Source organism: Cariama cristata, unplaced genomic scaffold (assembly GCF_000690535.1).
Source record: "Cariama cristata isolate BGI_N322 unplaced genomic scaffold, ASM69053v1 scaffold9839, whole genome shotgun sequence".
NCBI classification, from domain to species: Eukaryota; Metazoa; Chordata; class Aves; order Cariamiformes; family Cariamidae; genus Cariama; species Cariama cristata.
Genome location: NW_009635237.1, coordinates 21,308 through 35,533, shown reverse-complemented (window position 1 = coordinate 35,533; position 14,226 = coordinate 21,308). Strand labels below are relative to the sequence as shown.

Sequence of the window (14,226 nt, the reverse complement as noted above, 5' to 3'; positions counted from 1 at the left end):
CGATTAGCTGAAATAGTACTTGTTCAAATAATCTCATTTAAGTTACATGAGATGCTGGCTTCTATGCTATTTCATTTCATATTTTTTATCAGCAATCTAATCCTCTGATTCTGAGTCTGCTGGAATCAGTTTTTCAAGCAGCCTCCTTCCCCTCCATGCTGTTTGTGAAGTTGAGTTTTGTAGGAGCTACACAAGTAGAACTTCTGTAATCGTCCATCTTTTTCACATGTGCATTATCAAACACAGTGAAAACGTAAAAAGACTACTTCTCAGCTGTAGCTGCACAGCATTGCTATGATCAAGCCTGTGTGAAGGAATGCTAAGCCTTATGTTCATTTTAATGAAGCCTTAAAAAAACCCCCACAATCTAAAATGTTTAATCTTGCTACAGCTTAGCTTGTCATATGCACCAATTATCAACTGCATTTTCCTTGCATGTAACTTTTAATTTGACTTGATTTACTTGAAAGTCTGCTTATAGATACATAAAAATTCAGAACAGAATTTGGTACTGAGCATTTTTTAATCTCACCTTCAAAGTGCTTAAAGGGGAGTTTAAAACACTAATGTTTTTCTTTGACTACCTATAAGTTGACAGTGCTATTTCAGTTCTCTTAGTGAATTGTTGTTGAAACAGCTACAGCACAAACTGGGCTCTGGAAGAAGAAAAGGTTATTTTGTAATGAATATTAGTCTTTAAAAGCCAAGAAGAGGTCATTAAACCTTTAGTTTCTAGGTCTAACAGGTTTGTTCTAACTACTCCAGCATGCAAATCCTTCAGGTATCTTAAGTATTTAGTTCTTTTCACTTAACCAATTTAAAAAGTCACAAATACAATTATAGCAGGTTATCATTTACATATTTGAGCACTAGCCCCATTGAATCATCACTAGCATTTAGAACTGAGAATACGTTCAGGTATCTGAAACATTGAATGCATTTTTTCATGGGTTTAATCTTGGTTTAACACTCAGAAGACTGCAAGTGTTCCAGCCCCATGATGCACAGAGTTTCAGTGGAAATGAAAATCTCCTTTAAAAGACATCATTCCACACTCCAAGAGAACGTGTTCAGCCTACCCGACTTCTCCGAGATACAGGAAGTCCCAATGACGAGCCATTGTCTACATCTCCCATAAGGAAGTCTGAAACACTGCCAGAAAAACAAAGAATTGTGTTACTTCATTACTTTACATCACCAAGCAATTTTAGATCACTGAGAACAAAAATTCAGATAGTTTCTAATATCCTTTAAAAGTTCTGCAAAAAATCTTTAGAAGTAGTCTTATATTCCCTGCAATTTCTATACCATCATTGTTTTCCTTGTTAAAATAAAAAAAAGAAAACACACACCCAAACAAAGCAGTAAAATTGTTCTGATGTGGTTAATTTAAATTAGTTTATCAGCTAATATTTGTCCAAAAGGAAACAAAAGTTGTTGTTGTTGTTTAGTCTTAATTTGATTCAGCTCCACCAAGTTCTTTAAAAACTCCTTCTGGATTCCAACTTACATGTTTCCAAAGGTGAATGCCAATGTTTCAATGGAAGAAAATATCTCACTGAAGAGTTCTCTCTTGTTTTCTTCGTTAACTTCTTTGAAGTTTACGGCTTAGGAAAAAAAAAAAAAACACAAAACAACAAGAAAACCAAAGGGTGAGAGGTGGGGTCAAGCAAGCAAGTCTGCTAGGCCTAAAGACAAATTGTATACACAAAGTCTCCTACAGAACATGTAACATTATACTTTTCTGAACAATTGAAAAACACACAGTTTTAAATAAGATTACCAAGAAAGTAAACACTAAAGGAAAGAAATTAACACAATCCAGATGCTTCCCACAATGAAATCAGATTACTCTCTCACTTCCTGTATCTTCTCACATAAGAAGCAGCTTTGTGTGGGAATATGATGGTAATGTGAGGGGAAGAGAAAACCAGTCATTTACCAGTAAAAGTCAAATCACACAGCAGCAGCAACACCACAAAGCAGTTCACAAATGCAGTCAAATATTTGAAAAACTGTTTCTTTTCTGGGTAGTAATTTCAGAATTCAGAACAGGAGGGGTACCCCCTTCCCTCCAACTGTATTCAAGCCTGTGTATGCATCCAGAACACAGGATTTCCGGCCTGAGTACAAACAGAAAGCTATCTAAAGGTAGTGTCCACTGAAAACCCTTCAATTATTAGCTCCATAGTCTGGCAAAAGCCCCTCAGTTTTGCCTGTTAAAAGTGGGGAAGAAACTCAGCATAACTATCATTGTTCCAAAATAGGAAGAGGGGCGTTCCTGGACAAACTAGGTTGTTTAAATTGCTGATCAAGACAAGTATTCAGCCACTCAACACTGAGCTTTTAACACACTTCCATGACAAACTGCAATAATGAATCAAGACGACTGATTCATCCAGAGTTTCTATTAACAATTACTGGATAAGGAGGAGGAGGGAGAAAGGAGAAGACAAAAAGCACAACCATTTTTGCTTGTTTCCAACTTAACCACTTCATCATTGGTGACTGGGAAATTTTTTGTAGAGAAGTCGCATACACTCCTTTGAGCCAAAGTTGAGCCCTCTGTATGGGAATTTTCCCAATTTTACCTTGTGAGAAGTGACAATTTCACATTAGTATTGATTTTTAAAAGTTCATTTTTCTTTAAGCAATGCAATATTCTTACTTATCTAGATGCCCAAGTTACACTTCGACTCATCTGTTTCAGAGATACTGCAATGACACACATACAGCTATTCACCGCTATTCATCACTTATTGCAAGACCTGCGGCAACGTTAATTTAGGTATTATCCTTACATTTCACGTACAAATATAGAAATAATGGACTGCAATGACTTCTAGAAGTAGCAAAAATTAAATAGTGTTAAAATGTTGCCCATTCTATACACATTTCCTTAGCAAATTAAAAGAAACAGACTTCAATCTTAAAAAGTATTCAAACTTCCTGCCAGGTGCCTAAACACTAATGGGTAACAAACAAAGAAAGTACAGTAATCGGCTCCCCCATTAGACTTCCTTTGTGAAAGGAAAAGTTGTCAACCAGTAAATTAACACAGTTGAATCCATTCCTTTTTACACAGCATGCCAACAGGCTTGATCAACATTTTTATAACAACTATTTCTATACAAAGCTATTATGGAAAACATGTATTCTTCTCACGGGCTATTTTCACAGTTACTTGCAGATCTGGAAGAATGTGTTGTAATAAGCCTACAGCAAAAACCCCCAAATTGCCATGCATTACAAAAATATTAACAATCTCTGTTGCCACAGTTCACTGCTAAATCAAGGCTTCTCCTACCTCTTCAATCTTCTACACTTTGTAATTACATTAAAAAATGCCTCTGGAACCTTTCTTTGAAATGAGACTCAATAAAGCTCCACAGATGTGTGGAGGTTTGTGGGTTTTTTGGGTTTGTTTTTTTGTGTTTTTTTTTTGTGTGTGTTTTTTTAAACAACTTTGTAAATAGCAGTGGATTTCTTTATTTCTTTAAATTCAGGTTAATTGAAAACCTCAGTTTTCCAGAGATAACAGTGCTTATAAATTTAAGCTTTGCTTAATGATTCAGAATGCAACAACAGTTACTACGAGGTCTATTGATCACTAGCCACTAACGACTGGAAAAATCATTTAAGTGCTGGCACGAAACACAAACTGTTTCAAAATTAAAAGGAACCATCAAAAACGGACTATACATTCAAAGCACTTACCACTGAAACATTTGTATATCCATTAGCTGCAGTGTCTTCAGAGGAAGAGCACTTCTTTCACTTTACATTAACATAGATGGCGTTTCCCTAAAGAAATGCTGTCTGCTTCACTCTGCCTTTCTGTTCCAGGAAGGATTTTGTTAAGCTTTACACCTTATATACCAGAGAAATCCTGTCTTTTCACGATCCATCACAAACGGAATAACCAATCTCAAATTTCTCAGAATTACCACTTCTCCCAAAAAAGGTTAGTCCAAGCTCTTAGTAACTAGGTGGAATACAAAGAGCTTGCTTCTAGCTTACTACCACTGGAATGCTGATGTACTTAACATCAACTTTAAACCATGCACTCTCTTTCCCCAGGACATCCTGACTGCACACAATAGCTACTGACAACAATGAACCATAGTAATCTTTCCATGTCTGGAAATAACAGCTATCTATCTATAGTTCTATGGATTTCAAAGCAAGTATACCACTTAACAATGCTTTTAAGTAAGACTTCAGACGGCACGTAAGATACTTTAACAAAAATAAAAATCATACGATAGCAATACATTAAAATCCAGAATCCAGTACCTGAAATGCAATCCTAGCTCGCATTAAAGTGGATCTGTATTTTCAAAGCTAGCAAAGCTGTCTTCAAACAGAGGTGGGTTTGGCAACCTCATGAAAATGCTGCAAGACACCACAAAGTTTCAACTCTTGGGTCATGCCATCAAAGGCTTTATGAATCAAGCACAGAACAGGCTTGGGAACCAGCAACAGCCATGGAAGTTTTGGAAGCCAGAATGCCAGAAGTTGAAGCAGCGCCTGAGGACATTTGAGCAAAGCTTCTGGGACTATGAAGAAGAGGCTGTCAGCTGTCACGATCAAAGTGCAACCAGGGACTTTAAAAGACAATGCTTAGACAGCTAACAGCGAGCACAGCACACAAGCTTCTGCGCTGGTCTCTTGACTCCTTCCAGTCAAATCAAGACAGCACAGCCCAGGAAATCCAGGGGACACAGCCATGCTGGAGTCTGCAGGAGTTTGCTTCCTTCCTCCTTCCCCCTCCCCGTAGACACGTGCAGAACTGGCAGCAGCAAAGCTACCTTGGCAGCTGTCTGCAGAGCCTGGACAACTCTAAACTACACCAGCTTGCAGAATTTACTCTTTGCAGATCAATTTTCTTATACCTACTAGACATAGATGGTAACACCACCATATATTTCCTTAGACAGGAATACACCCTCAATCCATACTTTACTATCTGACTTTTAAGCAGTAAGCAACTGGCTGACTTTAAGAACTGATTTCCAACCAATTTTCTGTCCTTAAATTCTCAACAATGATTTCAAGAACCTGTCAGAACTATTTAAAAACCAAAAACTCCACTCAAGCAAACAAAATACCCAACCAAGACCAAAAAACCCTCCCTCTCCCAAAATGAAGACTTGTAATACTTCTCGTTACTACCTCTCATCTTTAAAAACATGTAAAAAAAGGGGGAGGAACCTGAGTAAAGAGCAGTAGTATGCAGACCGGAAGGAGGCAGAAGAGTATTCTCAGGATCTCGCAGCTAGAGAGGATCAGCAGACTGTCCAGGCCCAACTGTTCTATTTTTAGTTCTCTGCCATATAATTTCACCAGCCTGCACTTACTACCAAGTTTGGCAGCCTCGCCAACTTTAGCTGGATGCCAACAAGACAAGTTTGAGGAACTGTTTCCTACTCCCTCCATAATCAATTTTGCTCTAAATTTACATCACCAATACAGCAACAAAACTGAAATTACTTCAGCTTGCTAGAGGGATTTAACTTTGATGCAGAACTATTAAAAAAAACCCCACCACACCTAAAAAGGGAATTTCTACAAGACAAGTGTAATTTTCAGCTTTACCAGGAATCTGCGTTCATTCTAGTGATTCAGTTAAGTCAAAAGGTGCAATTTAGAGCAAAAGAACATTATAAACTTGAATTCAGCACGGGATCAGGAGAACCATGTACTCTAGGGCCATCAACTATTTAAAGACATTGAGTGGGAAACTAACAACTATGAGTATGATGGTGTGCCAGACTGGGAAGTGACTTCCAGATACAGTAGTCTAAACAGGTTCCAGGCAAGACACTCCAGTAAGTCTCAATTCTTCCAGATCAAGTGAGGTGTCATTTAAAAGACACTTTCACAAAGCACTTGAGTAAGCACGTAGAAGCAGTAGAGCCCAACCAAAGAGGTGCAGAGAACCATGTCATGTCCAAGATACAACCAGAGAAATCAAGTTTTTTTTCCCCCCCACATTTTCCTGCAACCTCAGTCTAAAGTGGTAAAACTCTGACATTATCTGTTCTGCCAAACATTCTCTGTAGCAAGATTAAGATAACATGCTATAGTTAGTTTTCCCTTCCATCTGTCCAAAAGGAAAAGCATTAGACATCCAAAGCAGAACTACAAGCACATTCACAACATTCCCACTGAAGGACCTGAGAAATGGCTGAGAGGCTTGAAGGAGAGGCACAAGTACTCTACTTTTTGCCAGCATTCAAAATATTCCCACTTGCAGTAATTTCAAGGGGGTGGTCTAACTGCACCGGACATTATGTTTAAGTCACAGTGCAACTTGTCATACTTATGAGAATACTTCCCATGCCAATGTCAGTGACAGTCACTGGTTCCAAAGCTATTGTAACTGATTCCATTAAGAGCAAAGGCAGTCATTTGTTAAAATAACCATTTGCCCCTATATGATGTTCCAAATACAAACTAGATTTGAAACCCTGGCATTATGCAAAGATTCAAAAACATCTTTCTAGAACCTAAGCCAGTTATGTTTCTATTTCGGGGGGGGGGGGGGGGAGTTTTAGATCCCAGCTTGTTTCTATTTCATCCTCTCCTAAATAAACATAAATTTTCCATGCCAGGTTAATCTTCTTCCTAGTCATAAATCTGACTACAGATACAGAGTGCTTCCATGTCTTTTTATAGTTCTGTTCTCCAATGACAAGAAACAGATGAGTCACAAGAACTTCTTTTATAATGTCACATTAACACAGCCAGGGAACATAGAGGAAAAAGGATACTGGTTCTGTCCTACCAGCTCTTCACATTCTTGTAGCTTCCTGTTTATTCAAAAGTTACATTACTTCTAGTGAAATAACCACAGCTCAAAACCTGTGAATGCATGTGTTACTAACAGGCCACTGTAAGCAAACTTGAGGTCTGATGTGCTTACAGTTCACCACAACATGCTGTGTTTTCACTTCAGCTTCCTCAGTGCCAGCAGTCATACACTTCAGTTTAAATACAAACACAGAGCAGCAGCATCTTCACACAAAAACCAGCTGTAAAAGCCAAACAGGTGCTAAAGACAAACTGCCTTTACATTTACCACAGGTTATGCTGGGCGGAGGTAGGCTGTTTTCATACAGCAAAGGTTTGCTGTTCTCAGAGAAGTAGGACCTGTGTCCCAGTTGGAAACAGCTGAAGCGCTGTAACTCCCCATCTCCATCTCCAGACACTTGAGGAATACAATACATGGCTGAGCAAACACTGATGGGTGTTACTAAAGTCTTCAGATGAAAGTCCTTGTTTGTATCAAAGGCTACAAATATCAAGGCAGGACTGACTGAGACCACCTTCTTTAGTGTGATCCAGAGCTCCCTTTCCTTGCAATTAACTTGGGAACTCTGTGAGGCCAGGTCACACAGTGCTGGATCACAGGAATGACAATTTGCCACAGAGCAAGTTTGTATTTGCTTTAGCCAAAGAACAACCAGACAGTTTACACCAGCCTCTCCGTTCTAGGCCCAGAACGAATGCTACTTATGAGACAGATGAATAACTCAATGAGAAATTAGTGAGAATGCTACAAAGAGCAATTGCATGCCATAATCTTCTATTCCATCAGAAAACACTTTTTATCTATTTATTCAAACTGGAAGAACATATTTGTATCAGATCAGCACTGTGCACCATAACATCGCTGTACTCTGGATCTTGCAGCAGGAGTCCTAAAGCTAGATTTTCAGTACTGTCAAACCACTGCCAATGAGAAAATTATGCAGAGTAATGTAACCAAGAGGGCGGAAAAAGTAAAAACTTGAGCTCAGTTCCAGCTCAAGGATAGAGGCTGTTACCGTAACAAAATCAACTCCTTTCACGCTGTTTTTCTTTGAGAGGTTTCTCATCATACAAGATCATATTTAAGATCATTCAAGTGAGCTATGGCTGAACACAGACTTTTCAGATGTATCTGAAGTACGGTCTTACAACTTGACCTACTCAAACACATTTGACAGAAAACTGGAAGACATGACTGTACTGCTTTTCTTTCAAGTGGCATTCTTACAACAATAAAGAGTGGAGTTACTTTCAAAATTTTGTAATTATACAATATACACAGTGCTTTCCTAACAGTAGTTTTTCATAGAATCATAGAATGGTTTGGTTGGAAGCCACCTTAAAGATCATCAGTTCCAACCCCCCTGCCATGGGCAGGGATACCTCTCACTAGACCAGGTTGCTCAGAGCCCCATCAAACCTGGTCTCCTTCCATATAGAAAATAATGCAATCCCTCCATGACTGTCGCTCCTAGTAAACTCAATATATTCAGTGAGTGAACTCTACAACGCAAGTGTTAGTATTTAGTTTATTTCAAATGCAAACATATTAAATATATGAACTAAAATCTGTTTGGAGGGGAAAAGCTAAAAAAATATTTGTGAATATCTGTATTGCCAAAAAAACGCTTAGTCTTGAAGTTATTTCTTCTGCTGACTATCAAGAGAAATGAACAAATCCTAAAATAACTATTCAAAGAACAGCCACTCAAACAAGGCAGAAACAGATGCATGTAAGAAAACGTATGAAACACCAATGCACCTGCCCAGAGTTCAGTGCTATTGAAACTGTATCATGGAACAGTGTGCACCAAGGGAAAAAAAAAAAAAATAAAAATGCAAGCACTCTGGAGGAATAGATTATGTAATTCAACAAAGTGCTTAATTCCCCACTTCAGAAGCAGAAGGGTAGGAGGGAAAATACATAAATCTAGGTCTCAAACTGGTTCAGCACTAGAACTACAGAAAGTGACCTTGGATTTTCCATGGACTTTAAATCGAACACAAAAATTGACAAAAAGGCCAACATAATTATAGAATCAATCAACAATGTTACCATATGAGACAAGAAAAGTAATTCTACTGCTTTACTCTGTAATGGTAAACCTGGACAGTATAGGCAGTGATCAATTTGGAGCATTGCATATTGAGAACAACTTCAATAAACTATGTAGTCCAGAGAGGATAGATATTATTGCAATAGTTTTTGGAAACATGATTTAGCAAAGGTTGATGCAATTTGATTTACTTGCATACCTGAAGTCAGTTCTCCTCAACATTTCTTAAATTAAAGAAAGAGTAGTTGAACATTGTCCTGGGTCCACTGAAATTAGTGGGGAGTGGAAGACACACAGTAATCTTACCATAGCACCTAAGTATTGAAACAGCTTGTCTAAGGTGGATGTAGAATTATGTTTACTTAACATTTAACCTGTTCTCATGTGTAAACATCTGATTACCATTGTATGCGTGTACTCAACTCTTCCCAAGATCACCAAGACAAACAGCAACCTCTCAGGGATATCCTCTGCATTTCTACTATTATGCACAATTCTCTAAAGCAAGTTCAGAAGTTGCAGAGTTATAATCCTGTGATCATTTTAAATAGCAGGGACAGATCGATAGGAAACTCTACATGTAGCAGGAAGAAAATGTGAAGTGGGCTGCTAGCACCTGCCAAGATCAAAGTGGCAAAATTGTGTATCAATAGGAAGAATCCGTAAGAGGCTTCAAGGAAACCGAGATACAGGAATCAGGCGGCTAAACACATTAGCATTTTCACTGATATCCCTACTTTACTGGATCAACAGTGTATGTTCAGGTATACTAAGATAATTAGGAAACAAGGGGAAAAACCCTAGAACAAGGAGAGAAAACTGAATTATGTGTCACTGAAGAAAGATGTTCCACATGATTTATCACAGGCAAGAGGTGGAGATTCAACACTACTCAAAGCATTCTTCATGCCACATGGAAGAAACTGTACTGATTACGCAGTAATATACCAGGCTTATTCCAGAGTAGGGAGAGCTGCAGTCAAACAGAAGAAACAGCTACGGTTTATGGGGCTGGAGCAATTGTGTGCTTCACCATTTGCATTCATCTGACATGCAGAGAACTGCAGCAGCAAAGGCTAGCAATAGAAACTATTAATGTATATGTCTGCAGGGTTTTTTCCTGTTGCTGTTGACACCTTTACCATGCTTATGATCTATTTGTGGAATTTATTAACTGTTAGGCCATTCAGATTTGGATTGCTCATTTAGGTATTTCTTCACTTGATATAAATACACCACCATCCCTACAAATTCATAGAATTAAGCTAAGATTTTTGGCAAATCTCTAAGTGGCTAAGTGCCAGGTTTATTATTCTGTGATATTATTCTGCAATACACAGGTAAAGAAAAGCTCAAGATCAAAGGCTCGTGCTTTTAGATTTCAGTGTGGGTTTGCAGCTAGGTTCCCATAAGCAGAATTTTGTTACATCAACAGGAGAACAAGTTATTTAATACTACTTTTCACTTAGAGAAGGCATTTTTAAATGTTAAAGTGTTAAGGTATTACTTAAAAAACCCTATTTCTTCTGTATACATAGAATCCTGCCTATAACTCCAAGCCACAGTCAATAAAGTCTCTAATTATAATTTTCCAAGAATATAAAAGGTAGTAATTCCTTACCTTTTACTTTTGCAATAACTGTTCCTGCAGCACTAAGAATGTCAACTGAGTTTAGAGTCTGATGTTTATTTATCACTGCTTTTAAAACACGTAGCAACTCCCCCAGGCGTTCATGTACTATCTGATGCAGGCCATCCTGATTTTCTGGAAAAAGTAAAGGAGAAACTACATTAAACCAGTGAATTAACACCCAATCACATTACAAGCCACTTTGATGGTATTCAGCTGCACTAAAGTCTAGGCAATATGGAAGCTGGGCCTGCTTAGAACAAAGAAATCATTAAAAAAAAGAGTTATACTAGCATTTGCCAACAGTTTACTTGCAATGTTGTATGCTGTTTACATTTAAACTCATTTCTCCCCAAAAGTCAAGGAAGTATAGTTAAAAAAACAAGCAAACAAAAAAACCCTCTACACCAATATCCTAAGGTTTCCGAATTAAACCATCTTTTTCTCATGTCATTTCATCAATCATTTTGATAATTACATATATTCAAGAAAGAGTACCAACAAAAGCAGATTTGGATTGCTCATTAGGTATTTCTTAACCTGACAAAAATTCAACACCATTTCTGTATATTCATAGAATTAAACAAAGATTTTTGGCAAATGTTGTCTAGCTTTTAACTCAAGTGTCTGTCTTTAAGCATGTCAGTCCTGATAAAGAAGCTGAACACTTAAATTATTTTGTGGAATGAGGCCTAGTCAGAAAAATTCTCAAACAAGCACACATATAGAGCAATGGTTTTTACAGTATATGCCTCTTGCTATGCACCCCTAAATCCCACCCCCCACCTTATTTTTTTTAAAAAAATAGTTCTTGTTGCCTACATGGCACAGGTTAAACCACAAGCTCTTCCGTTCTGTTACAGAAGAGGTGCTGGTGCACAGAATTAAAGTTTCACATGCCCTAGAGTGCTACGTTGCAAGTTGTGGTAAAAAGCTTTCAAATTCAGGGAAGTCTAGCTTATGAAAGAGAAAAAGAGGATCTAATACAAGCTGACTCACTTCCCCACTGAGCAAAAAGGAATGGCAATTCTGTGTTGTCTGTGGCCATGATAACAAACAGGTCAATACAGATAATTACAGTACAGCACAAATTGATCCAGTGTTACTCAGAGAACAGTTTCAAATCTGAGTCACTTTGTTCTGGCTATAAGACATTGTATTTAGCTGGAGGCACCTAAATTTTTCTGAGGAATCAACAAAGTACAACATTACACATCAGTACAGTATATCACTATTGTCAGGTGGGTAGGTGGGGGGACTACATACAAATTACACATGATTGTTTCAAGTGCAAAAGCAAGCCTTCTAAGGAGCACTGTGCTTCAGGCTTTATTTCCCCAGATGTCAAATATCAGATTTTTTTTTTTTTTCCCCTCCCCAACTCAGACTAGCTTATAACATGGTCAAAGGAAAAACCTTGACTCAGGAAGCAAAGGCAAAACCTTTAGCTACCATTCACTAGCACGTTGCATGTTTTCTCCTGCAGAAGGGGAGTAGGAATCTCTACCCATAACAGGATGGACAGAAGCCTAGGAAAACCCATCTTTACTTGGCAGTAAATTAAGAAAGCTCTATGTAATTTATTAAAGCAACATAGTTGTGGCTTTGTCTTCATTTACATGTATACATTACAGTTTTTAATTGAGGACTCAAACACAGCAAAGGCAAAAAAAGTCAAGAAGCTGGTACTAAATGTGGCTATGATTCAGTACATAAACTAGCTCTGCTACTAATGTGTATAACACACACACATTGATCTAAAGTCATACTATAGCTCAGAGTTTGGAATTCAATGGGGAAAGCAATCCGGGCTTGAAGCAGTTGCCATGCAAGCAACGATAGCAGAAGGTGGGACCTTGGATAAGAGATGATTTATAGGGGATATGAAAGAATATTTAGAAAATCATGAAATGCATTAAAATAGTGGGTAGAATCAATCGCTTACATGTGTCTTTCAGTTATATGTAACACACCTCAGAGTGTGTTACAGAGCAAGCAGGAGCCAGATTCAAAACAGAAAAGGGTGATTCTTCATGTAAGAGACCTGGGGAATTTCTTGCCAAAATGCAGCATTGACACAAGATATTTACATGGAAATGATAGACGGGACAAGTTCTTCCAAGTTTCCCTGTGGGTTACTAATGAGACAATAAATGCTTAGTGGGTCAGGCCATGGGTCCAGCTAGCCTGTGCCTTGCCTGGCACAGCAGTGGGCACTGCTGCTTAGGAGACAAGAACGGCCACCTTCTGCAGTCCATTCCCCCAGCACCCACAACTGCTGCACCACAGTTCTTCCTATGCACTTCATTAACTGCTTATAGACCTGCCTTGAACTCATTTAAATCCTTTTGAACCTGCTGCCACAACTTCTTTTCACTCAACTACTCCACTCTTCAGTTTACTGAACTACTAAGCATTGTACCAAAACCAATGTAACTTGCAACAGCTCAAGAAGTCCCCTCAACAGAAAGGGTTCAAAGGTAATGTCCAACTTACCATTTTTACTTTCCTCTAACTGTTCACTTTTGGCAATCACTAGAGCTCAGACACAGACATAGCTTTAGTCTAAGCCAACATGGCCATTGCCACCTTCTAACACTCAGAGAAATGCTATACCTGTCAAAATGAAACCAGATAATTTTAATGGTCCCTTTGGGCTTTAAGCCATCAAAGCCCCAATTGTAGTCCATCAATGCAAGAATAAATGCTGTTGGGAGTACTGGGAAGCTCCAGGCAAAGGCAATGAGGAAACAAAAAGACAGCAGAGCTGTACTGATGCCTACAAACCCGAACCGGATCAGATAACATAGAAAATGTGTCTGAAAATTACAGTAACATGTTATTTTTCAGGAAATATGATATTAGATAGTTAAAGGCAATTCCAGTTAGTTCATTAAGAAACATGTCTAGTGTGCAAACGTAAGTTTTGAAATACTTAAGGAGGAGGTAGTCTATGGAGGTTGTGTCTCACCTCTTCTTACGAACCTGCAGAAGCAGACAAATATTCCACAATCTGCCATTGGGACTAATAATTTATATTGGCAGGACTGGGACAGGTAGGCTTTTATGAAGGCATTTGAAGGCTATATGCCACAAACCTTTCCCATCAGCTGTCTCTGTCTAACCAGAGTATATGCAGTGCTCACATGAAAGGCATGAATATTGCGGTCAGCTGACTAGAAATGGCATGTACAAGTGTACCCCTTGACCAGAACTGCATCTCTTGCCTAGCCAAGTTGAAGGTGTCCCTGTCTTCTGATGCACAGATGTCCACTTGAGGCTGAAAAGAGTTCCTAATGATGTGATCAGGAATACCCATACACATACCCCATAACCAAGTCCTTTTGGCAACCTGGTGGGTAGACTTTTGGACCCCTAACAAGTAGGGGAGGGGATATGAGGCAGGAAAGTGGCCAAACCAATCTACAGATTACTCCCAGTTTGAGAGTCCTCAGGAAGGAGTGCATCACAGGCACACCACAAACTACATGAATTATTCTGGGGAGTTCAGTGTGACCCACAACTACAGTCTTGTCATTACAGGATAAAAAAAGCATCTTGAGGTTCCTTACAAGTTAGGTCAAGGCAATAATAATAATAATAAAATCATACAGAAGACTAATTAAAGCATATCTGAGCCCAAAATGCAGTTTCTTCATACTAAGACTTGATAGTATCTTACCAGACCGACAGAGCTGGGGGGAACAAAAGAAAAAGCCAAAC

At 38.6% G+C, this 14,226-nt stretch overlaps 1 protein-coding gene across 1 annotated transcript in view; it reads right to left on the bottom strand.

Annotated features, from left to right (window-relative positions):
• Positions 1 to 14,226, bottom strand: part of ARHGAP29 (Rho GTPase activating protein 29) — a 50,811-nt gene that overhangs the window by 17,571 nt on the left and 19,014 nt on the right. Inside the window, exons 2-4 of the mRNA XM_009707449.1 lie at positions 10,495 to 10,638; positions 1,511 to 1,607; positions 1,080 to 1,152 (exon numbers count right to left, since the gene is read on the bottom strand). Coding sequence (XP_009705751.1) covers positions 1,080 to 1,152; positions 1,511 to 1,607; positions 10,495 to 10,638 — 314 coding nt within the window. The remainder of the gene's footprint in view (positions 1 to 1,079; positions 1,153 to 1,510; positions 1,608 to 10,494; positions 10,639 to 14,226) is intronic.